This window comes from Fonsecaea monophora (genome assembly GCF_001642475.1).
Source record: "Fonsecaea monophora strain CBS 269.37 chromosome Unknown Scaff84, whole genome shotgun sequence".
Lineage (NCBI taxonomy): Eukaryota > Fungi > Ascomycota > Eurotiomycetes > Chaetothyriales > Herpotrichiellaceae > Fonsecaea > Fonsecaea monophora.
Window position 1 is genome coordinate 38,842 of NW_019174015.1, and position 24,156 is coordinate 62,997.

At 54.5% G+C, this 24,156-nt stretch overlaps 8 protein-coding genes across 8 annotated transcripts; 5 read left to right on the forward strand and 3 right to left on the reverse strand.

Moving 5' to 3' along the window:
• Positions 1-304: 304 nt before the first annotated feature.
• AYO21_09025 (hypothetical protein) lies at positions 305-1,352 on the reverse strand (the record flags this gene model as incomplete). Its single annotated transcript, XM_022658963.1, has 2 exons — positions 305-999; positions 1,052-1,352. 2 exons carry the CDS (start codon positions 1,350-1,352, stop codon positions 305-307), a joined length of 996 nt encoding a protein of 331 aa, XP_022508704.1.
• A 1,869-nt stretch (positions 1,353-3,221) lies between these two features.
• Positions 3,222-12,338, forward strand: AYO21_09026 (hypothetical protein; the record flags this gene model as incomplete). The annotated part of the gene is made up of 4 exons (XM_022658964.1): positions 3,222-7,273; positions 7,328-7,548; positions 7,602-9,822; positions 9,878-12,338. 4 exons carry the CDS (start codon positions 3,222-3,224, stop codon positions 12,336-12,338), a joined length of 8,955 nt encoding a protein of 2,984 aa, XP_022508705.1.
• Positions 12,339-12,503: 165 nt separating this feature from the next.
• AYO21_09027 (hypothetical protein) lies at positions 12,504-13,322 on the reverse strand (the record flags this gene model as incomplete). Its single annotated transcript, XM_022658965.1, has 1 exon — positions 12,504-13,322. One exon carries the CDS (start codon positions 13,320-13,322, stop codon positions 12,504-12,506), a length of 819 nt encoding a protein of 272 aa, XP_022508706.1.
• Positions 13,323-13,922: 600 nt separating this feature from the next.
• AYO21_09028 (hypothetical protein) lies at positions 13,923-15,365 on the forward strand (the record flags this gene model as incomplete). Its single annotated transcript, XM_022658966.1, has 3 exons — positions 13,923-14,482; positions 14,641-14,752; positions 14,946-15,365. 3 exons carry the CDS (start codon positions 13,923-13,925, stop codon positions 15,363-15,365), a joined length of 1,092 nt encoding a protein of 363 aa, XP_022508707.1.
• Positions 15,366-15,566: 201 nt separating this feature from the next.
• Positions 15,567-17,311, reverse strand: AYO21_09029 (hypothetical protein; the record flags this gene model as incomplete). Its single annotated transcript, XM_022658967.1, has 5 exons — positions 15,567-15,695; positions 15,783-16,568; positions 16,629-16,747; positions 16,812-17,055; positions 17,123-17,311. 5 exons carry the CDS (start codon positions 17,309-17,311, stop codon positions 15,567-15,569), a joined length of 1,467 nt encoding a protein of 488 aa, XP_022508708.1.
• Positions 17,312-17,892: 581 nt separating this feature from the next.
• AYO21_09030 (hypothetical protein) lies at positions 17,893-19,258 on the forward strand (the record flags this gene model as incomplete). Its single annotated transcript, XM_022658968.1, has 2 exons — positions 17,893-18,602; positions 18,661-19,258. 2 exons carry the CDS (start codon positions 17,893-17,895, stop codon positions 19,256-19,258), a joined length of 1,308 nt encoding a protein of 435 aa, XP_022508709.1.
• An 853-nt stretch (positions 19,259-20,111) lies between these two features.
• On the forward strand, positions 20,112-22,147 carry AYO21_09031 (hypothetical protein; the record flags this gene model as incomplete). The annotated part of the gene is made up of 6 exons (XM_022658969.1): positions 20,112-20,121; positions 20,189-20,403; positions 20,455-21,227; positions 21,286-21,401; positions 21,494-21,718; positions 21,789-22,147. 6 exons carry the CDS (start codon positions 20,112-20,114, stop codon positions 22,145-22,147), a joined length of 1,698 nt encoding a protein of 565 aa, XP_022508710.1.
• A 986-nt stretch (positions 22,148-23,133) lies between these two features.
• On the forward strand, positions 23,134-24,151 carry AYO21_09032 (hypothetical protein; the record flags this gene model as incomplete). The annotated part of the gene is made up of 2 exons (XM_022658970.1): positions 23,134-23,515; positions 23,697-24,151. 2 exons carry the CDS (start codon positions 23,134-23,136, stop codon positions 24,149-24,151), a joined length of 837 nt encoding a protein of 278 aa, XP_022508711.1.
• Between the last annotated feature and the right edge of the window lie 5 nt (positions 24,152-24,156).

Below are 24,156 nucleotides of genomic sequence, written 5' to 3' on the forward strand. Positions count from 1 at the left end.
CCCTCGATTGTCTGAACAGGATGTCCTCTTGCTTTGTGGAAACAGCAAGACTTGAAAGATAAATAGGAAACACTCGGCTCGTCGTGCTCAAGGCCCAACGAGATTCCGGCTATGCCCAGGCCATGCATAGCAATAGACAATGTGGTGCCACACAGCCACCATCAGTGCCTCTATTCTTCCTTACTAATATCTGCTTAGAAGTGTGGAATAGAGGATTGATTTATTCTATTTATTGGAGTAAACCACACTGCAAGTTTGAAGTTTGTACCACCCACATCTATTTGAGACACCACAATACTGCGCATCAAAGACAGTGCTCAGTGAGGCCCAAGATTGCGGCACGATACCGCTGTAGACACACCACAGAAGACTTTTTGTTGATGCTTGCCTCGTCTTCCCATATCGATGTGACAAAGCGAGCCGGCAACGACTGCCTTGAAGAGTCATTATCTCGGGCTGCCCGCTCACCGAGATCCACTGGCTCCACATGAGCGAGGGACGATGTACTTGGTTCTCGCAGGTTAGATGGAATCCCGAGCAAACCTTCCATCTTATTAAGACGGCTGCAACCAACGCGGAGGAGGTCGACGCTGGAATTCAAGGCGTGGCCGAATGGGTCTGGAGCAACGAATAGATCTCCGAGCCGCAGACTGCGCGGGATACTGCTGGCATCGGAATAGAGACTCGCTGATACACCCGGACCTGTTCTCAGACTTCCTGCATGTTGAGTCTCGCTTGGACCGGCAGAGGTGCCAGATGCAGTCAGTATTGGCGCCGGCGATGGAGATGCCATGAGGCTTTGAAGCATCTGCTCCAAGGAGGAGGCCAAAAGTCTAACACAAAGCACGTAGCCTTGAGCTGCGATGGACGCTTGTTTACTTCTTAAGTGTGCGCCATGTGGACTTTGAGGTGTACTAGTGTGGCTCGCTACTGCCACGTTGCTGAGCCTTAGAGCTCCCAAGAAATCGTCAAGAGCGTTCAAGACTTCACCTATCGCATCTGCAAACCGGAGTCAGCTGCAGTCACTTCAGGAATTGGGGATTGACTCTACAATCTTGGGTTCCGTTGCCGGTCTGATTTCGCATTGTCCTGAGGAATGTCGCTTCCAAGTCCTGGAAAGCTTTGGCAAGGTCCGTTACTGTTCCTGGATCTTCAGCTATGCGTCTCTCTTCTGCTTTTGGCGAGCTGCCCGACGGCACCAGATGCGTGCCAGGCGCCACATTGGCGGCATCCTCCGAGGTTTGCTCAGAAGCAGGCGGGACGAATGAAGTACTTCCTTCGCCGCTACCAGGCTGAGACGTGGGAGAAACAGGAAAGACAGCATCGAAATGTGCCAACTCGAGATCGAACATTGTGTCCAGCTCGCCCACCGAATCATTCAATAGCGGAGTTGTGGAATTTCCTGGCCAATTGTCCCACGAGGCAAAGTCGTCGAGACTACATTGGCTCGCCTTTTTGCTGGATCGAGCCCCATACACGCACTCGAGTCCAGCCCTTTGACATCGCTTGCACCGAGTCAATGAAGCTTTGTCTCCGACACATCGCAGCTTCTGCTGATGGCATCTGTCGCACGACTTCCGCAGTGTTCGGCCCTCAGCGCGTCGAACAACGGCAATTTCTGCCGTGCTCGGATCGACCGCTTTTGCCGACACATAGTTTGAGTAACGATGCAATGACATTCGGTGCTCGGCAAAAGCGAAGGGGTAGGACAGGAGAAAGAAAACGCCGGAAAGGTCATTGAAGTGAAAATGCCGATACCCATGATACACTTATACCTGCCCGCAAACTGATCGACGGCATCGGTAGCCAAAAGTACATCTAAAAGTACACGTAGCTTCCTGATGTACAAGCATTCAAGTGGGCTCGACAAGTCTCATGCAATGCACACTTTGATGAAGCAAGTGCATCTGGTTGGCTACTATCACAAGCTGCTGCTTTGCGACGTTACTGATAAGCATATGCGGTCTCTATAGTCGTCTGCAAAAGCGGCTTGACCCTGGTGCGTGCCTTTGAAATTCCCCGCTCCACTGTTGCAAATGCCAGTTGTCCACCAGACAATTGATATCCAGTTTGTAGTCTTGCTGTCGTTACATGTAGGGTAACTTCATCTTGTGCACTACTCAAGGATACCCTGTTCGATTCTTACCCACTATAGGTGCCCAACGGACAACCCCCATTCTAAATCCCCGACGTCCGATAGACAACACTCTTTGTTGGGGGAGATTCACCCTACTACCTGTATGACCATTTGATAGACGACCCGACCCACAATTGTGTGCCACATGGATATATATTGCGAATATTTACTTTGGTTCCCGTGCGATGTGGGCCACAGACTTTATCAACTAACTGCCGAACTGTCGAGATACTGCCCAGAGTCGGTCGGGGTACATCCGGTACATAATACTGGCGTGATATGAGGACACCAACGACAATACAAACCATCCAGGGTCTACGGGGAAGGGGTATCTTATGGTTAGTCCATGAACAGCGCAACTGCCCCCCATAAAAGCGGTACGAGAGTGGAGAGATACATTTCAGGTGAGGTTGACAGATCAATTGCGTTATCAAATATCCGAATCCTCCCGGCTGGGGAAACTGGAATTTGCGATGATCTACATGCCACATGCATCGACTACTGGTTTTCTTCTGATACGAGATCCATGTTCAAGCATTTAGCCTGGATCTTCTGGGGTTTCCTGAGAGGCGTAAAGGCACAGGCGAGGGTGCAACCGAGGACCCTAAGGTGGACTCTCTGAAGCCCAAGGATGTAGTTGTGCAGTAGCAAGTTGTCGCATTTGTGGCGTTAGTGTTCTTTAGGCATTAGTAAGGTTTGTACCAGGCACGGTCCGCTCAATCCCGTCCCGTTCCTGCTCGCTCTAGTGCAAAAGCCAAGGCACTAACCGACCTGGTAAAATCCTCCAGTCACTACCGAAGACACTTTACTTCATTGCTTAATCCTAGATCCTCGTACATGCTCGTGTTCTGATAGACATGCAACTCTCTCTGGCGATCGGCATGCGAGTTTAGGTCCAGACAACTCTGCCATGCAACATAACTTCGGACGGTATAAACACTAGCGAAGCCGAAATGTCGGCGTTAGAGGTGCTGGGCGTAGAGGCCACATTCTCTCTTAATGACGGAGCGTCGACCAACTGCAGGGAGCTCAGGGAAATGAAGAAACTGGAATCCTGTGTCACAATACCTTTTGCTTGGCCACCATGGCTCCCTTCGAAGCTCGGCCCAAAGAGCCCATCGCATTGATTGGCAGCGGCTGTCGCTTTCCTGGTGGTGCAAGCAACCCTTCTCGACTCTGGGACCTTCTGAAATCTCCCAGAGACTTGGTCAAGAAGGTTCCCAAGGAGAGGTTCAACATAGACGGCTACTACCACCCGGACGGAGCTCACCATGGCCGAACCAATGCGCAATACGCATACTTTCTCGAAGAAGACCCGTACGCGTTCGACCCCGGGTTCTTCAACATCTCCCCCAACGAAGTAGACACAATTGATCCCCAGCAGCGTCTACTTCTCGAGACTGTCTATGACAGCCTCACTTCGGCGGGGCTCAGGATGGAGGAGCTTCGAGGCTCTCCGACCGCCGTCTACGTTGGGTTGATGCAGCGAGATTTTCTCGACAACTCGAACTATGACCTAGATTCATTGAGCACCTATGCCGCCACTGGCGCCGCGGCATCAATCCTTTCAAATAGGGTTTCATACGCGTTTGGCTGGCACGGCCCCAGTATGACTATCGACACTGCTTGCAGCTCGTCCCTGGTTGCGGTGCACCTTGCGATCCAGCAGCTTCGAACAGGAGCCAGCCAGGTGGCTGTCGCCGCCGGCTCCAATCTAATACTCGGCCCGACCCCTTTTGTCACCGCCAGCAAGCTCAACATGTTCTCCCCAACGGGCCGTTCTCGGATGTGGGATGCTGCTGCCGACGGCTACGCTCGAGGTGAAGGCATCGCTGCTGTCGTGCTCAAAACCCTATCTCAGGCAGTCGCAGATGGTGACACCATCGAATGTATAATCCGCGAAAGTGGAATCAATCAAGACGGAAAGACCCCTGGCATAACCATGCCCAGCCCTGCAGCACAAGAGGCGCTCATTCGACAGGTTTACAAAGAGGCAGGTCTTGATATAACGAAACCTGAGGACCGCTGTCAATACTTTGAAGCCCACGGGACGGGGACCCAAGCAGGAGACCCACAAGAGGCCTGTGCCATCTCATCGGCTTTCTTTGGCGACAGAAAACGTGCCGTGGACGAAGATCCCCTGTACGTGGGGAGTATAAAGACCATCATCGGCCACACAGAAGGGACTGCAGGCGTCGCCGGGCTAATCAAGGCATCGCAGATCATTCAGCATGGACTCCTTCCCCCGAACATACTTTTCAACGAACTGAATCCTAGAGTGGCTCCATTCTATTCAGATCTCAGGATTGTGACAGAACGACAAACCTGGCCAGCGCTCAAATTCAATCAACCCCGACGTGTAAGCGTCAACTCCTTTGGGTTTGGTGGAACCAACGCTCATGTAATTGTGGAATCATATGTCCCCGTCTCAAAGGAAGCGCTGGAGCAATTGCCGACGCCATGCCTGGCGCCGATTGTTCTGTCCGCAAACTCTATTGCCTCGCTCAGAGCTACCATGGACGACTTGAAACAATGTCTAGACAGCCACCCAGAACTTCAGCTGCGAGATCTCGGCTGGACACTTCTGAAAAAGAGGTCGACCCTTCAAATTTGCCATACCATCCAAGCCAAAACCGTGCCGGCACTATGTGATGCTCTCGATCGCGAAGCAGCTCTGCTCTCGGCGAAGCAGACAAGCCCAGTGGTATTGGACACCAAGAGAAAGCCTCATGTCTTGGGTATTTTTACTGGACAGGGTGCTCAATGGCCAGCTATGGGGAGAATTCTGATTACTGAAGTTGGGTATGCACGGAGTATCATTTCAGAACTTGATTACAGCCTTCAGAGCTTGCCGGATAAATATCGACCTCGCTGGAGCCTTGTGGACCAGCTTCTCCGGGTGGGCGAAGCCTCCAACGTGCACGATGCAGCTTTCTCACAACCACTCTGTTGTGCGGTCCAGATCATGCTTGTCAAGCTTCTCGAGGCGGCAGGAGTAACATTCAAAGTTGTCATCGGCCACAGCTCCGGAGAGATAGCTTGTGCATTTGCTGCCGGCTTCATATCGGCGTCCCAAGCCATCCGCATTGCACACCTTCGCGGCCTCACAGCAGAATACGCATGTGGCCCAGATGGCGTAGAAGGCTCCATGATGGCGGCTGGCACCTCTTTTGACGACGCCATCGACTTGTGCGCTCTTGAGGCCTTCGAAGGAAGAATAACAGTCGCAGCGAGTAATGCTCCAGAAAGTGTCACGCTGTCTGGAGATAAGGATGCCATTCTTGAGGCATATGATGTTTTGATTGACGAATCACGCTTTGCTCGAGTTCTCAAAGTTGACAAGGCTTACCACTCGCACCATATGCGTCCTTGTGCAGAGCCGTACGTTGCTGCTCTGAAAGCTTGCGGATGTGATACTCCCTCCCCGCTCGCGGCCGCCAAGTGCACCTGGCTCTCATCCGTCTACGAAGGAAAAATCATGCGGCTCGCGGATCTGAGCGCCGATTACTGGAAAGAGAACTTGCTCTCTCCGGTCCTCTTCTCGTCAGCTGTTGAGCTGGCCGTTTTGAAGCACACGCCCCTCGACATCTGCATTGAGGTCGGTGCCCACCCTGCGTTGAAGAATCCAACCTTGCAGACCATCCAGAACTGTACCGGTTCCGACCTCCCGTATGTTGGCTGCATGGAGCGGAAGAAGGACGACGTCGAAGCCTTCTCTTCATGTCTGGGATACCTATGGTCTCACTTCGGCTCAGCGGCTATCGATATTGATCACTTGTACAGGTGCTTGTCAATTGATCTCCACGGCGTCTGTGATGTGTCCAAGCAGCTTCCGAGCTATTCCTGGGACCACTCGCGCTCGTACAGGAAGGAGTCTCGCGCCCTTCGTGCATTACTTGAGGCAGAAAAACCACATCTCCTTCTCGGCAGGCGATCTTTGCACAGCACCCCTTCGTCAATACACTGGCAGAACTTCATACGCCCACGTGATATAGAATGGCTCGACGGTCACTCGCTTCAGGGTCAGACTGTGTTCCCCGGAGCAGGCTACGTCGTCATGGCCATGGAAGCCGGCGTCAAGCTTAGCGGCGATCGGAGCATTCAACTTCTAGAAGTTCTGGACCTCAAAATCGACAAGGCGGTCACCTTCGAGGATGAGAACAGCATGGTCGAACTCAACCTCAGTCTTGACGTTGACGCGTCGCAGAGTACGGATGCCTATGCGGTCTATTCCTTCACCGTCGACTCGTGCCTCGCCAAAGAAGCGGGCCCTACTCGTTCAGTCACTGGCACACTGACCATCACCTACGGCCCAGCAACGTCCGATGCTCTGCCAACTGCCTCAGACGAGCCGGCTCATCTCAACGACGTTAGAATCGACAGGTTCTACAACATGCTCGACCAGGCTGGATACAACTATACCAAGCAATTCCGCGGAATCACCAACCTGAAACGGGGTGACAGCAAGGCGTACGGTGCCATCCAGTTCCACCGCTTGAAAGACGGCCACCGAAACATGGTAATTCATCCCAGCACACTCGATGTCGCCTTCCAGAGCATGATTGGGGCTTATGCCGCTCCAGGTGATGGGCGTCTGAGATCCCTCCTGGTTCCTACAGGTATCGGTCGCATCGCTCTGAGCCCGGGGGTCGCTGATCACATCAACGCGTCGTCCAGTCAGGTAGACTTTATTTCCACCACTGTATCAAGCACTGGCACAAATCTTCAAGGCGATATTGAGGTCTTTGACCCCGAGACCAAGGCAACGATGCTTCACATTGAGGGTATTGGCTTCAAGCCCACTATCCCTCCGTCGGCCGAAGACGATCATCATATGTACACCCAGTGGAGCTTTGGCCCATTGAATCCCGATGCCTTGCTAGACGAGGTCGAAAGACATGCCACAGAGCAGGACAAGAAGGACGTTGCAGTTATCGAGAGAATCACTTATTGGTATATCCGATTTGTTTTGGACAATGTGACCGCCGAGGATCGTGAAAACGCATCCTTCCATTTCGCAAAGTATATCCAGTGGTGCGAACATGTCCTTAGTGAGACCCAAGCTGGACGCAATGTGTGGTATAAACCAGAATGGGATCAGGATACTCGCGCCGACCTTGAAGTAATGATCCGAGAGTAAGGGACCTTCTTATCGACACAGTTTACCATTTCGTCTGACCAATGTTCTAGAAATATATCCCAACCATTCGTGCGCCTCATTCAAAGAGTCGGCGAAGCTGCTCTGGACACATTCCGCAACGATGAGAATGCCTTCGACCTTCTCGACCACGACGGCCTGCTCACCGAGTTCTACAGCGGAGAAGTGAGTTATGGTCAATCTTATTACTATTATCAACGAATTCTGGAGCAACTCAATCATCGGTATCCAAACTTGGACGTTCTTGAGATTGGTACGTACAGCCATAGTAACTCCAGGTGCAACAATGACTGACAACGGCAACAGGAGCCGGCACAGGAGGAGCGACACGACTGTTCTTGAACCATGAGCAGCTCTCTTTCAACAGCTACACCTTTACCGATATTTCACGCACCTTCTTCGAGCCGGCCGCCAACGAGTTTGAGCGGCATGCCGAAAAGATGGAGTTTCAACCGCTCGACATCCGCCGGCCTCCTGCTGAACAGGGATTCAAGCCCAACTCATACGACTTGGTAGCAGCATCCAACGTGCTCCATGCCACTCCGAACCTCCAGGAAACCCTAACAAACGTTCGGTCTCTTCTAAAACCTGGTGGTCGGCTCATTGTGATCGAAATTGCACACCGCGAGCACACTCGTGTTGGATTCATTTTTGGATTGTTCCCCGATTGGTGGTCCGGCCATGACGAGGGCCGCGTACTGGCGCCCAATGTTTCTTATGCTGAGTGGGACAAACTATTGAAGAAAACTGGCTTCTCCGGCATTGACACGCGCTCTCTCGACCCAGACAGCACAACCTTCCCGAGCGGCGTCTTCCTTAGCCATGCAGTAGACGACTTTATAGGGAGACTGGATTCACCACTGACTGCCACGGTTGAAGAAGATTTCTATGGCCCATTGGTTGTCGTTGGAGGCTCATCGCCGAAGACGGCCGAACTCGTCTCACAACTCGCCAGCATTCTGCCGCAACGTCAGCTGGACACTGTTCCGAACCTTCGAGAGATCATCAACTCCGACCTACAACCCGGATCAACCTTCATTGTGTTGTCAGAGCTTGATGAACACACGTTTGAGGGATTGGACGAGGAAAAGTTTGATGCTCTGCAAACCATTTTCAATGCAGCCCAACATGTCTTGTGGGTGACTGAAGACGCTTGGACCACACACGCACAGCAAGCCATGACAGTCGGCCTCCTCCGGACATTGCGTCATGAATACCCTGACATCCAGATCCAATTGCTAGATGTTGACAATGTTCAAGATCTGGAGCCTCGCTTCCTAGTCGAGACTGTGCTGCGTCTGGAGTACAGCGCGAAATGGGAGGACAGCGGCTCTCTATGGACGCAGGAGCCGGAGCTCTACCTCCGTGGCGGCAAAGTCCTAATACCACGTCTCAAACGCGATGTGGACAGGAACAACCGACTCAACTCGGGTCGGCGCCTGATCCTTGCGGATCTAGACCCCCGAAGGGAGATCCTGAGCCTGGAGTACGACCAAGGGAAGCCGTTCTTTGGAGCCAACGTGGAGCGAATTAGTCCTCTTGTTGACAACGAGACTTTGATCGAGGTCCAGGTACAGTATTCGCTTGCCAAGGCACTCCGGATCGGCCAATTCGGCTTTTATCATCTGATTCAGGGTTTCGTCGTCGGCTCTGATGGTAAGATGGTGGTGGCCCTTTCGAGCAGCAATGCTTCCTCTATCCAAGTGCCGTCTAGCCATGTTGTCTATGCCGGAAACCGAGAAGAGTGCGACAATCCGCCGCTCGTTAGCATCACAGCAGATATTGTTGCCAGAACTTTGATGTCTGACCTAGTAAAAGGCACAAATGTCGTCGTCTTGGAGCCTCCGAGCTTCTATGTCGAGAGTCTGCGCGACCAAGCTGCGGCAGCTGGTGTCTCACTGACATATGCTTCCACCAAGGCTCCTCCCAGAAGAGACGGTGCTCTGTGGATTCATTTACACGAAAAGGAGACGGAGCGAAGCCTGCGTCAGAAATTGCCAGCGAATGTTTCCGTGCTGTACGATTTCCTTGCCGATCAGAACCCGGCCAGTTTGAGCTCTCGAGTGGTCAAGTGTCTTCCACCTGCCTGCACGATCCGTGGACCAGACTACTTGTTCCAGACTATGGCGACGCCGGTGTCATCCTCGAGCGCTCAAGGGGCAGCTCAGATTCTCGTCGATGCTGTTAAGACGGTGCACAAGGACAGAGATATCAGCGACGTGCCTATTCTCGCTGCACGTGAGGTATTGGCTTCAAACATTCCTTCATCCAGCAACACGATTATAGATTGGTCGACAGACGAACATATCACGAGCCGTATCCGTCCCATTGAGTCAAACAACTTGTTTGTGGGCGATAAGACGTACTTGCTGATCGGCCTTGCGGGTGACATGGGCCGTTCGCTTGCTCGCTTCATGGTGGAGCATGGCGCACGCCATCTCGTCCTGTCGAGTCGAGTCCCTAAAATCGACCAACGTTGGATCGACGACATTGCTCGCTCTGGAGGAAGAGTCATGGTGCTGGCCATGTATGTTGCCATTGTGTTATATTCTTGTATACGATACTAACTATGTTGAAACCAGGGATGTCTCCAACGAAGCCGCCGTCGACAAAGGCCTGGCGGAGGTGCGCAGGTCGATGCCTCCGATCGCTGGAGTGGCGTTTGGGCCCCTCTTACTGCAGGATGTCATGTTCAAAAACATGGAGCTGCCGATGATGGAGATGGTCCTGGCACCCAAGGTAACAGGTGTTCGCTTGTTGAACGAGCGTTTGTCTGATCCTGCAAACCCGCTGGACTTCTTCGTCATGTTCTCGTCAATCGTGATGGTGGTAGGAAACCCCGGACAAGCCGCCTACAGCGCTGCGAATGCATACCTCCATGCCACAGCCCAGAAAAGACGCGCTCAAGGCATGGCCGCATCAACCATCGATATCGGTGCTGTCATTGGGGTAGGCTTCATTTCCCGCGCCGGTCGTGAGAATGAATCCCAAACCCGAAAGTTCCTTGCCGACGAGGTCAAAGAGTGGGAGCTCCATGCACTCTTTGCAGAAGCAGTTGTGGCCGGGCGAAAGCAGGAGCTCGACGACGTAGAACTCGTCACCGGCATGGTCCACATGGATGAGAAAGACCAGGAGCGAATTCCCTGGTACAACGACCCACGCTTTGCCGCATTCAAAATGTCTGACCGTCGTACCACTGGCAACGAAGCCACTGGCGCTGTCGCATCCCTGAAGGAGCAACTATCAAAGGCCGAAACCATCGAGCAGGTCCGCGATATCATCCTCGAAGGCGTGTCTAGCAGAATACGTGGAGCCCTGCTGATCGCCACGGCTGATGAGCTGAACCTGACAGCTCCTCTGATCGACCAGGGAGTGGATTCTTTGTCGGCCGTGACCGTCGCCTCGTGGTTCGCCAAAAATCTCAGCCTGGACGTTCCTTTGCTGAAGATTCTGGGCGGCGCTTCGGCTACCGACTTGGTCGACGACGCTGTCTCTCGCTTGAATCCCGACCTGATTCCGCTGGTTGAAACTGGATCTCTAGAGGATGTAACGCCAACTACTGAAGGCGGGCCGGCTGCAACGCCATCATCGACCACCGGTACCTCCAATGAAAGTTCGACTTTCTCGGTAGAACACAATGGCGACATACCAACACCGCCTTCTCAGCCTTCTGAAGCGGACGAAGATGGATTTCAGCGCGTTGCACCGCTGTCCATCATGCAAGAATACACGTGGAAGCAGATGCAGCTCCCTCTGGAGCCAGCCACGTTCAACAGCACCATCGGCATGTACATGCAAGGTCCTCTCGACCTGGGTCGTCTCGCATGGGCTTTTGATCAGGCACTGCAGCGCAGCGACGCCTTCCGGACGTGTTTCATATCAGACTCTGACTCTGACATCAACGTTCCTATGCAAGCTGTTATGAGATTACCACGGAACTCTTTTCAAGCCGTAAAAGTGGCCGATAGGAAGGCTGCCGAGGAAGCTTTTAGAGAGCTCCAAGTTGCCAGGTACGTATTGGAGAAAGGAGACACGCTGAAGGTCATTGACTACTTCTGGACATCCACGGACCACCTTCTGATCATCGCCTACCACCGATTGGTTGGCGATGGCTGGACCACCGAACACCTCTTTATCGACGTCAGCCAACTCTACAGTGGTCTCCCGCTCGAGCCAGCCCCCAGCTACGTCGAGTATGCGATTCGGCAGCGCGCGCAGCTCGCGTCAGGAGCTTTTGATGCTGACTTGGCTTACTGGTCCGGCCTCTTTCAATCTCTGCCACCCCGGCTGCCCATCCTCCCGCTCACCATCAACGACCCGTCCGACTTAGAAACCCTCGACTGGACCACGAACGAGGTTTCTACAAGGCTCACTCGGATGGTAGCAGTCCGCATCAAGGACCGCAGCCGCAAACAGCAGACCACTCCTATGCACTTCTACCTCGCCTCGTTCCACATCCTGCTTGCGCGGTTGGCTGGCTCCGACGACATCACCATCGGTATCGCCGACTCCGGCCGAGCTTCCCTTGTTGACCAAGCCACAATGGGCTTCTTCGCATCGTACCTCCCTTTGCGCTTGACCTATGACTCCAGCCACGTGTTCAACGAAGCCCTTGGCTCCACCAAAGAGCAAATGCGTGCCGCTCTCCTTCACAGCGCCGTCCCCTTGCCCGCCATCCTCGACCGTCTCGGCCTACCCACCAAGCCCAGTGCCGAGCACCCCTTCTCTCACGCACCGCTCTTCCAGGCCATCTTCGACTACAAGCAAGGCCAGACGGAGAGCGGAAGTATTGGCGAGGCGAAGATTGTCGAAACCGACATCCCACGGGCGGGGACTCCGTACGACATCACACTGCAGATGGGGGACGATCCGAGCAAGGGAGAGCCGTTGATTACATTCAAGTTGCGGAAGGCGACATATGGGGTCGGGGCAGCAGAGGCGCTGATGCAAGGGTATTTGTCAATCCTGAACACCTTTGCGAGGAATCCCGTTCTCAGAGTCACAGATGCAGTGCTGGATCAGGGGATCAAAGCCCGGGGCTGAAAACAGGTTGTCCGGCACCCGCTGATGCCGCAATAATAGATCTCAAGTATATAATCTCATTAGCCACCGGAAGCTCATAGTTTTCCCGTACTCTCATGCACTTTCGCCTCGCATTCTAAAGACACGCCTTATTTGCCCGACTTGATGAAGAATAAATAAGAATGTCTATGCCATGCTTTGGCTCTCTACGCCACCGAGTCTGCAGATGTGCTTGACGACTTCGGCGACGTCGCCTTTCTGCGTCGGCATGTGGTGGCTGGTGTCGACTTGGACGACCGTGGCGCACTGTGGACGGTAGTGGTTCCGGACCAGCTGACGAGCGCGGCCGAGACAGAAGTCCCGGTTCCCGTGGATATGTAGTGTCGGGACGTCGATGAGGGCCGTGGTTACGCCCTGGGCCTGTGCGCGTGCGTTCAGCCACAGCGACGCTTCACGAGGGAAGAAGCAGCAGCTGACGACGGCGAACTGTAGTGGTGGGAGGTTGGAGGGGAGGAGTTGGTCGCCTTCTCCTTGCTCTTCATCATCGACCTCTTTTTCATTCTCGTCTTCTTCTCCGTGCTCCCGTTGCTGTCGCTGTCGCCGTCGCTCTCGTTCCCGCTGTTCCTGCTGCAGCCACAGCAGCATCGCCAGCGCGAGGCCGCCCTCGGAGAAGCCGATGGCCCCGACAATCTCCACATTTCCATCCACACGGCTCTCTCTCCAGTCCTCCAGACCTCGCTGCACCGCGCCGCTGATCTCCCGGATACTGTCGTCGATGCTGACGTCGTGCCCGCCGAACCAGCCCCGGTACGGCTCCTGGCCGCTGAACATGGGCAGCACGCCCGGTCCGGGCGGACACTCGCGCGGGCCTTCGAGGAAGATGAACTCGAAGGCGTCGCGCAGCTGGTAGCAGATCCGGGCCATCTGGACGTTGAAGATGGAGCCCTTGGCGCCGGTGCCGTGGAAGCACAAAAGGGCTTTTTTCGGGGCGGGTTTGACGGTCATTGTCCTTTTTTTCTTTTTCTTTTTTTCGGGGGGGCACTTGTGACCGCGTGTATCCTTATCGTCCCATGTCGTTGAAAAAGTACTTCTTTTCTTGTACCCCTGCTAAGGGAGGACGACTCTTGTTTCTTTCGTTTCAGAGGGATACTTGGAGAATACCCCCCGTCTCCTTCTCCCCAAAGTGGTTGTCTGGTGATTTGTCCGAATAAAGCCTAAAATCACCGAAATGGGCCCCCGTATCGGGTTAGTGTGGAGTGGACCCACTACTTCATACATGTAGGGGGGGATCCACACCATGTCTTCCATTGCAGGAGGTGTACGAGGAACAGACCGAGTACGAGGTACTTACTTGTACCGATTGCTCAATGCAGAACCACAATGGGACGGAATGTATAGCGCAGCTGCGTCAAGCGACACAATCCTTATGACGGAGCACAGGGGTACCGTTCTTTACCTTGGTATAAGTATCATCCGCGACTTGGGCGCTTTCTCACTAAACAACCCCAGTCAACAATTACAATAGGCAAATCACAAACTCGTTCACTCTCCAACACCTGCTAATATATCCCGTGTAGGAGCTGAGACAACCCGCAGCTCGTCAGTATGGGATCCGTCGGCATTGAAACGGCCAGAGGCTTCGTCCCGCCGACGACCCACCGCGCCATCGTCGCAGAGGCAGGCGACCGCATCGTCATCCGCGAAGACACGCCTCTCGCTCCGCTCCAGAGCCACGAATTCCTCGTCCGCACCGAAGCCCTGTCGCTCAACCCCAGCGACACCAAGATGCGGGGCGACTTCGTCACGCCCGGTGCGATGCTCGGGGCCGACTACGCGGGGACGGTGGTCGCGCGGGGCGCGGGCGTCACGGCCGTCGAGATCGGCGACCGCGTCTGCGGCGCGCAGTACGAGATGAACGCCAAGAGACCCTTGCGCGCCGCCTTTGGCCAGTTCAACATTCCGACGGGCCCGTTCTGGCTCAAGCTGCCCCCGTCGGTCAGCACCGAGGGCGGCGCCACCATGAGCGCGGCCATCGGCACCGCGGGCCTCGCGCTCGACAGGCTTGGTCTGCCCCTCCCGGACACGCCCGTCACAAAGCCCGCGCACGTCCTTGTCTATGGCGGCGGGACGGCCACGGCCACTATCGCCATCCAGCTGCTCAAACTGTGAGTCTGTGCGAGGAAAAAACCCCCGATTCACGATACACACTTTCTTCTTCCCCCTTTGTTGGACAGTGGGGGGGTGACGAAAGTGTTGACGAGGGACCGTTTGGAGGTGATTGATCGATTGTTATGTGGCATGACTGATTGATCGGCGGGCACAGTGTCAATATGATCCCCATCACGGCGTGCTCGCCGGTCCACAACGAGCGGCTCAAGTCCTACGGCGTCGAGGCGACTTTTGACTACCATGAATCCGACTGTGCGAGTCAGATAGTAAGTTGTGACCAACCCCGTGTAATATATCTACCCTCTGTGTGCATTGTCCAGAGTTCCCTTGGCTCTGTCATTTATTACAACTGCCCTCTACCACAATAACGTGGATCCAGTTCTTATTTTTTTTTTTTCTCCGTTCAACAACAACAACATGACCCCGTCTATCCGTCCCCCGTCTGACCAAATCATCTAGAAATCATACACGCGAAACAACCTCCGCTACGCGCTCGACTGCATCAGCACCGTCGAATCCACGACGCTCTGCTTCGCGGCGCTCGGCCGCGCTGGGGGCAAATACGTCTCACTCGACCCCTTCGACACCGCCGTCGCCGCGACCCGCGCCGTCGTCAAGACCGACTGGGTCCTGGGCCCGAGCCTCTACGGCGAAGGGTGCGTGTGGCCGCCGCCGTACGCGCGGGCGCCGAGCGCCGAGGATTTCGCGTTGGGGGAGAGACTGTGGGCGATCGCGCAGAGGCTGTTGGATGAGGGCCGCTTGAGGCATCATCCGCTGAGGACGCTCGAGGGGGGTTTGGAGGAGGTGTTGGTGGGGATGGACATGGTTAGGAAGGGCGAACTTAGGGGCGAGAAGTGTGTGGTTAGGTTGACTTCGTAAAAGTCTGGCTCAGCCAGGCTTGGTGGTGTACCTCGCTTCTACCTCGTATAGAGAGAGGGCCATACTGGTTCGTTTACGGGGTTTATTGCTTGAAATTTCATGGCAAACAGCGTGAGACGTAACTACCTACTAGCTATCTGCATAGTTACATATTACCGATAAAACGCCGTTGTCGTCCGACTCAGACACGTCCCTTACTTGCTACTTTACTCTTTGAAGCTGCTCGAGACTCGCCCCAGGTCTGAAACGAAGCGTTGCCTCCACGCCCTCCTGCTTGATCCCGAGAGCCTCCCTCAACTTCCACTCCTTCTCCGGGTCAACCAGTCTTATCTGCTCAGATGGTCAGTCCTGCTCCCAACGTAAAAATGCCCTCTGCGGGTGTACGTGTGAGAGAATATAACAGAAAGCCTCACTCACATCAAACGTCGAATACAGCGTCGCCACGAGCTTGTAGATCTCGCACCGCGCAATGTTCTTGCCCATACAGGCACGATCACCCGCGCCCCATGTCAAATCTGCCCTGTTCATCCAGCGTAGCCGCTCGGCGTATTCGTCGGGGCTCTCTGTAGGCCCCTTGAGCCACCGCTCGGGCCGGAACAATCGCGCATCCGCGCCGTAGACGTCTTGGTTGAAATGAGTCGCGCCGCCTAGTATTGCGACAGATGTGCCGGCTGGGACACGGCGGCCGTCGTCGAGGACGAACTCGCGACCGGGAGGGATGGCGCGGCGGGATAGTGCTGCACCCAGCGGGAAGCAGCGCAAGGTTTCGTGGATGACGCCGTCGAGATAGGTCATTTTCTGCACCTCCACCCACTGCGGCGGCATCTGGAGGCCCGAGGATTGCAGTTCGGCATGCAGTTTATCGGCGATCGAGGGCTGTTTCCCTAGAAAGTAGACCACGGCCGTCACGATCGCCGCAACCGACTCGCCACCAGCGAACAGGGGCGTCGTGGCATACCCGTGCAGCACCAGCTCGTCAACTGTCTGGGGGAACTTCTCCTTTGTCTCCAGGAGCTGGTCGAGGAGGTCTTCGCGGTCGTTGGTCTTGGTGGTCGTCTTTCCCTGCGCCCTCCTGTTCTGGATGAGCTCGCGTGCCCGGCGGGGAAAGGAGCCCATGCGTTTGATCATGACCTGGGCCAGAGGGGTTCTTTTGAGAAGTGCAAAGACCCAAGGCATGCAGACGCCCTGTCGCGATCGCATTGCCTTGTTAGTGGACAGTCACCACCCAAGGGGTTGTCTCTTTGTCAGAAACGCCCAACATACCATGGACCGGAACTTTTGGGCATCATGCAACCCCTTGAACATGCCTTCTCGATCAGCTTCGCCCCGCATGAGTCCAAAGTCGACCGATGCCGTGACCTTCATGATCGTGTCGTATGCAACTGTGTAGAGACACACAGTGAGTCGAGAGTTAACACGCCAAAGGAAAAAGGGGTTGCTACTCACAATAATGCGCCCACTGGTAAACGGGCAGCGGCTTCTCCGTTACAATAAACTCCTTGTTGAGCTGATGCACAAACTGAAGGATACACTCGTCAATGAAGCGCTCCGACTTTGTGACATTGGACATGGAGTAGATGCCTGCAATGGGCCGTTTAATGGCTGCGTGGTCCTTGGTGCTTTCCATGGCCAGGATGTTCGGGTAGACGACGCCATTGAGCTCGTGTCGCAACGGTTTAAAGTGATAGCTCTAGGGAGGTATTGCTCCGACTTAGCAAATTTCTTCTAGTGGGTAAAGAGTCTGTAAAATTGCATACTTTGGGAAGTGGTGACCTGTTGCCGTACACTTGCTCAATCATGGCCGGGTCCGAGAAGAGCAGCGTGCGAGGACCAACCTGGACCACAGGGCCATATTCCTCGTGGAGTTGCACGATGGTCAGACGTGTGCGCTCGTGGTACGTGTCGAGCACTTGAAAGAGATCTGGTGCGCGAGTTAGATTTTCCATTGCACATCAGTCGATTGAGAAATATCGTGTTGACTGGATACCTGTATAACGACGCCACCACGGTCCTGGAAAACGCCATAGTCCTGTCCGCAAGGGTGTGGCGAGGAACCAGATCAGGCCTGCAACCACGCCAGCTAGAAACAACGAGTAAATCATCTTCTTGTTCTCCAGCACGATCACAATGTGTCGACGACAAAGTCAATTGTATAGCGCTGCTAGTCTTGGCTTATAATGAGAAGTTGGGATGTCCGACCACCTACAGGCTACCTCTATACATACTGGCTGCGTAGATACCAATTAGTACCAACAAACCCCGGAAATCGCCGAATGTATATGATATGTGAAGGTGTATTGCGGCACAGAAACCAGGTTCGGCCTGGGTTGGTTCCGCTGGACTCTTTTTCGAGGCGTTCAGAGAGAGCCAGTACGCAACGTCTCTATTGTGTTGTATTTACCGTGCTGCATAGGCATCCAATTAACAGACTGTTTGGATACTTCTAAAGTTGACAATTCGCCCGTAAACCATTACGGTGGGCTTTTCAATCCCACTTTTACCCTTTTTCTGCTTCACTCGATTCAAGATGTCGCTCCAGCTGACCGTCATAATCGTCGGCGCGGGCATTGGCGGCCTAGCTGCTGCAGTCGCACTCCGTCAAGCCGGCCACAAGGTCACTGTCCTCGAAAAGTACCGCCACAAGCACGAAGTCGGCTTCGCGGTCAGTATATCGCCCAACGCCGTCAAGGTCCTGCGGAGTCTGGGAGTCGACCAAAAGAGTGCTCGTATGGTGCATTGCACCGAAGACGTCTTCATACAAGCAGCACCGGGTCAACGTCCATTTCAGGTCCTCCTGCGGTCGTCGTTGGCCCAACTCGAGACGGAGTGTGGAGCGCCGTCAATGACTGCGTACCGGGCAGATCTGCACAACTGTCTAAGGGATCTTGCCACCTCAAAAGATGGTGCCGGTGTGCCGGTGGAGATTGTAGAGGGAGTTTCCGCCGTGCATTTTGACTCTACGGGCTCGATCACACTGAATAACGGAGAAGTGTCAAGGGCAGATTTCATCGTCGCGGCAGACGGCGTGAAATCCACAGCTCATCAAGCCATCATGGAAGATGGTGCAGAGAGACCTGCGAAACTCAGCGGGATCAGCAATGTGCGTGTTTGCGTGCCGACAAAATCACTTATGGAAGACGACGCATTGAGAGAGTACATGGAGCTTGCACCCCACGGGACCTCTGTCACTCTGGGTGCAAGGCAAGACCAGATGATTTTGCGGTACCCGTGTCGGGAGTAAGTGACATCTCACTCGACTCGACCAAGTTTTGACTAACCTGGCCTGTCTGTCTAGCAATCTCCTTCAAAACTTCGGCTTTTATGCCGCCGTCAACGAAGTGCCTGCCAACGAGCAGAAATGGACGACACAGTCGTCAAAACAAGTCGCCCGCGACCGGATGCAGAGCTTCCACCCGGATCTTCACAAGATTCTCGACTACTGTGAGGAGGAGGACATGTATCTCTGGAGAGTGGCGGACCGCGATCCCTTGCCCACGTACCACAAGGACCATCTGATCGTCCTCGGTGACGCGGCGCACCCTATGCTTCCGACTCTTGGCAATGGCGCTGGGATGGCGATTGAGGATGCAGGAGCCCTAGGGTTGGCCATGACAGGAGTCAGAGCAGTGAACGAGGTGGCGGGAAGGTTAGCCCTTTGGAACCGCGTACGGATGACGAGGGCGAGCGCTGTACAGCTATTGAGTCGGACGACCGGGGTGGGGTATGACCTCAGCAAGGAGACACAGGCGATGGTGAGGCAGATCCTGTCGGAGGAGGAGCTCCCAGACTTTACAATTGGGTGCGTGAGGAAGATGTTGTTCAGGTACGATTGCCTGGGGGAGATGAGGAAGGCGCTGCAGGAAACCAGGGGAGAGTCGGCGAATTGTGCCTAACATGAGTGTCTACCCCAAGTTTTGAGGATCAAAGTGTTCGGTGCCGCATATTAGAATCACCGACAGAATGTTTGCTTCGTATGTACGAGCACGAGCACTGGTAGAGACGCAACTGCGACCCCTCCCTTTCGGCGAATGTCAACCCCACCTTCACTAGGGGATGTTGAGCTATGATAGGTCAAGTTGAAGGGAATCCTCCACTACAACGCCATACACTAACCTCATCAGATTAGCGCACAAGTTTATCAGGACGCTAGTCTAGCGTCCGCCCACGAGTAACATTAGGGCCATGCAGCTGAACGAGGTCGGACCCAGCCAGTAATAATGCTGTACCTAACCAGGAATGTCAATGGGTTCCCCTGTCGATGGCGGTAGATCCCTGCCTCAGGAACGCCAATCACATCCATCTCAAGATCATGCTGACAGTGATGCAGTTTCGGTGGCAGGATTCGGTTCAGGCGGCATCTGGGTGGCATCTGGGTGGCATTGTTTGACTCACAGCAGTTTCTGGCAACGAGGACCCTACGACTACCTACCTCGTATGTACCCTCGTACCGAACGCCACCCCTTTCAACTGTCCCCACCTACTGGGGATCTTTGTTCGGAAAGGAGCCCACCTGACGGAGCCAAACATCAATCTCATGGATTTTCAATCTTCTGGAACAATTCTTGAATGTCTCACCTCGGAGGGTCAAACTAGCTGCGCAGCCTTGTGCTGTCTGACTTGCTTTTCAATCAGCCCTTGATGGTTTAATGGATTGAAGAGGCTACCACCCCCAAAGTCTTTGTGACACGGCTGCTCTCTGCATTGAAGGCATCTCGGACCTTTTCGCTCAGCGCCTCCCTCTTCATCATGGCAGCAGGTACCATCAGCCGTTCCCATTCCTTCCGACCATCTGCTTGATAGACCTGCTGAGCGACCCCTCACAGTTTATTCCCGCGATCCCAAATCTGACGATGTCTCGTCACTTCATATCCGCACCACCCAAGGCAAGGATGCCGCAACGTCAATCGAAGGACAGCCAGAGACGACGTCAAAAGAAACCGCCACGCCAACAGCCACGTCGTCGTATCCAGGCCCATTCAAACAAGCGATCCTAGTGATTGCCTTGATGCTTGCCACGTTCATAGTTGGCCTCGATACGGTCTGTAGCGGATATTCTCCCCGACGAGGAGCACGCTGACAATTGACATAGAGCATCATCGCCACGGCTATCCCGACCATCACCAAAGAGTTCCACAGCGTTGACCAGGTCGGCTGGTACGGCTCCGCGTTCTTGATGTGTCTGGCCATGTTCCAAGGTGTGTGGAGCAAGGCGTACAAATTCTTCCCGCAGAAGATTGTCTTTCTTTCCTGTATCCTCATATTCGAAGTTGGCAGCCTTGTCGTCGCTTTGGCTCCTAACAGCATCGCCGTCATTGCTGGGCGTGCGGTTCAGGGTCTCGGTGGCTCGGGCCTCACCTCAGGGAGCTACATCATTGCTGCATTCATCGTCCAACCTTCACGCTTGTCCATCGTGATGGGGCTGTTTGGTGCCATCTGGGCTTGTGTTTCTGTCTTGGGCCCTGTGCTCGGTGGAGTCTTTACCCAGGATCTTACCTGGAGATGGTGCTTTTGGATCAACTTGCCTATTGGAGGTGCAACATTTCTCATCATTCTGCTTCTCTTCAACACGCCACCGCAGTCTCAATCGGTCCAGGCTCCGACGTGGAAAGAATACCACCGCGAGTTTGATGTCATGGGAGTTGTCCTGGGATTAGGCGCCTGGATCTGTCTGTTGCTCGTGCTGCAAGACGGGGGAGTCCGGCACGCCTGGAACTCCAGCTTCTCCATTGGGTTGCTCGTTGGTTTTTGGCTGTTTGTCATCGCGTTCATCGTCGCCGAGTGGACACAGGGCGACGGGGCCACTATTCCCAGACGACTTTTGAAGAGTCGCACCATTGCAGCGTGTGCCATTTACAGTTTCGTGTAAGGTCCAAGATGGTCGATGATGCAGATTTCGAGACTGACTATGCTGTGTCTCAAGGTCCAACATGGGTGGCGTCTCCCGAACATACACTCTTCCCATCTACTTCCAGGCTGTTCAAGGCGTGTCACCATCGAACAGCGGCGTGCGCACGATTCCCAGCGTGCTATCATTCTGTATGTTGTCAATCCCCCTCCCATCACAAGCCAATCTTGTTGACGAAAACCACCACAAGCACTGGCAACTTTCAGCTGCGCCATCCTTCTAGGGAAGATCGGCTACTACCAGCCTTTCCTTTGGGCAGGCGGCATCTTGATCACGATAGGTTCTGGGCTATACTATACTTTGACTCCGAGTTCCTCGGCCGGGCATTGGATCGGATACCAGATCGTCGCAGGCGTTGGACAGGGCATCGTCATCCAGCTTCCCGTCATGGTCGCGCAGAAGGTCTCGGCGCGACAAGACCTGTCTGTCACTGTGGGCATCATGATGTGTGAGTTTTCCACCGACCTAGAGGAATCCACAGGATACCAACGGCTGACATGTCACCCACGCACGCACAGTCTCACAGTTCGTCGGTGGCGGTTTCGGCGTGTCGACCGGCCAGGCCATTCTGAACAACCGCCTCATCGACAGCCTCCCCCATGACAACTCGGTCGTCACCCCTGCAAGCGTCCTGGCTGCTGGAGCGACGGGCCTTCGACAGGCATTCCCACACCCTCGCGACCTCGCCGCCGTCGTGACCTCGTACATGATTGGGTTGAGGGACGCGTGGATCTTCACCACCGTCGTGAGCGGTGTCGCCTTTCTCACCGCCTTTGCGGCGGAATGGAGGTCGATCAACGAGCCCGTGCCGGACGCGAACATCCCGGTTGAAACGACAACGACATTCGCGGACGAAGGGGTCAAGGCTGGAACTTGACTGGTCTCGAGACTATAGATTGGGGGGATAAGGCGAGGCGGGCATGAATTGGATGCTTCGGAATGCGGGGTTTTTTGGTAATTTTACAGTGATTGCGACCTAGTACGCGGGTGGGTGGGTGGTGATAGACGTGCTTTGATATAATGTATAGAACAGTCAGTCCACCACTGAGGAAGAAACATTATTACCCTTACCTTCAGTCTGACATCCCTGCCTGAGAACAAATACACAGGCCCTTGACCAAACAACCCCTAATCTGATCTAATAGAACAGACCATCTAGTCCACCCCCGTCCCGTCGTCGAGTCCACATATTATAATTTTGCCGGGTCATATCCCGCAGAATGGGTCAGGCTGGTAAAAAAAAAATGGCGGAGCTTACAGCCGGGAGGGGAGGCGATTTCGGCCGGGGAGATAAATTTCTCCCAGGAGATGGCAGGGGAGGGAGGGGAGGGCAGAACTTTCCTGCCCACCAGAGGTGACAATCTATGTACCTCATGAGGTGTAGGAATGTATGTGTAAAACAGGAAAGTGGAAAAAGTGTCAGGAGACTATCCGACAAAATACCTTGGTATGTATGGTAGGTATCCTTTACCGAGTACGTATACGTATACGTGTACGTGCTGGGGACTTTTTCATACATATCCACGGCCAAAGCGGAGTTAATCATTGACAATGTCAGGTACTGTTTGTCCCGTATGAAATCCACATTTGGTTCCTTTTCAAGCACGTGCATCGAATCTGGCTCCGGCTGTCCTGTCCTGTCCTGTCCTGTCTCTTGGGTCTGTAGTGGCATGTAATAGTTGTCCCTTGCCCCAGGTCGCCTCTTTAAACGAGGCGGCGGGTGGAAACGTACACGTCGTTCAGGTCTCTCGTCGATCGTCACCGTGACTATCATCGTCATCATCTTACTGTTCTTTGTCGAAAAGGATATTAATACCCCACGAGAAAAAAAGGAGCGAACACCCTCGAGAAGTCGCGAGAGAGATGGATCTCTCAACAGCCAAACGCACCCTCATCACGGCCAACCACATCCTCCACCACCAGGGCCAAGTCCTCGACGCCTACGGCCACATCAGCGTGCGGCACCCGACCAACCCGGCCGTGTTCCTGATGGCGCGCTACGTGCCCGCCGCGCTGGTCGCCTCGCCCGACGACATTGTCGAGTACCGTGTCGAGGACGCCGAGCCCGTCGACCCGCACGCCCCCAGGGGCTACACGGAGCGCTTCATCCACTCGGAGCTGTATAAACGATTCGCGGCCGTGAAGAGCGTGTGCCACAGCCACGCGCGGGAGGTCATTCCGTGGGGACTGCTGGGCAGAGGGGATTCGGGGCTCAAGGCTTGTGTCAACACGAGTGGATTTCTGGGTAAGTCTCGTCGACCCTTGGTGTTGTCGTGTCGCCGTGTTCCACGCATTTTCTGCACGGGTCAGCCTTTTTTCCCTTCTGATCGAGTCTCGGTCAGCGAGATGGTGTGAAGACGGCAGTTTGAGATGAAGAAAAAGGGGAGCTCACCGGAAATGGGAATGATACTAATTCTGAATTGCAGGGAAAGAAACGCCAGTCTTCGAACCTCGTCCGCATTTCAGGCAGGGAGACATCAAAGACCTCCTGATCCGCTCCGAGCACCTCGGCGCGGCACTTGCGGCACTGTTCACCAATACACCCGGCAGTGGCGGCAACCTTGACCGGAGCGTTGTATTGATGCGAGGCCACGGGATGAGTGTGGCTGCCACGTCGATCGAGCATTGTGTTTTTCGGTCCATCTACACGAGAAACAATGCCATTGTCCAGACCACGGCGGTGATGCTGACGAGCTCGTTGACGCTGGGATCCAGTGCCCGCAGCCACGGGGAGGACGACGGCATAGCGACAGACCTGACGTTTCTCGACGACGATGAGGTGGCCGATTGCACCGGGATCAATGAAAAGACAGTTCTCAGACCGTGGACTGCCTGGAGCAGGGAGGTTCAAGCGAATCCATTGTATGTGAATCTGGCGTAGGTCTA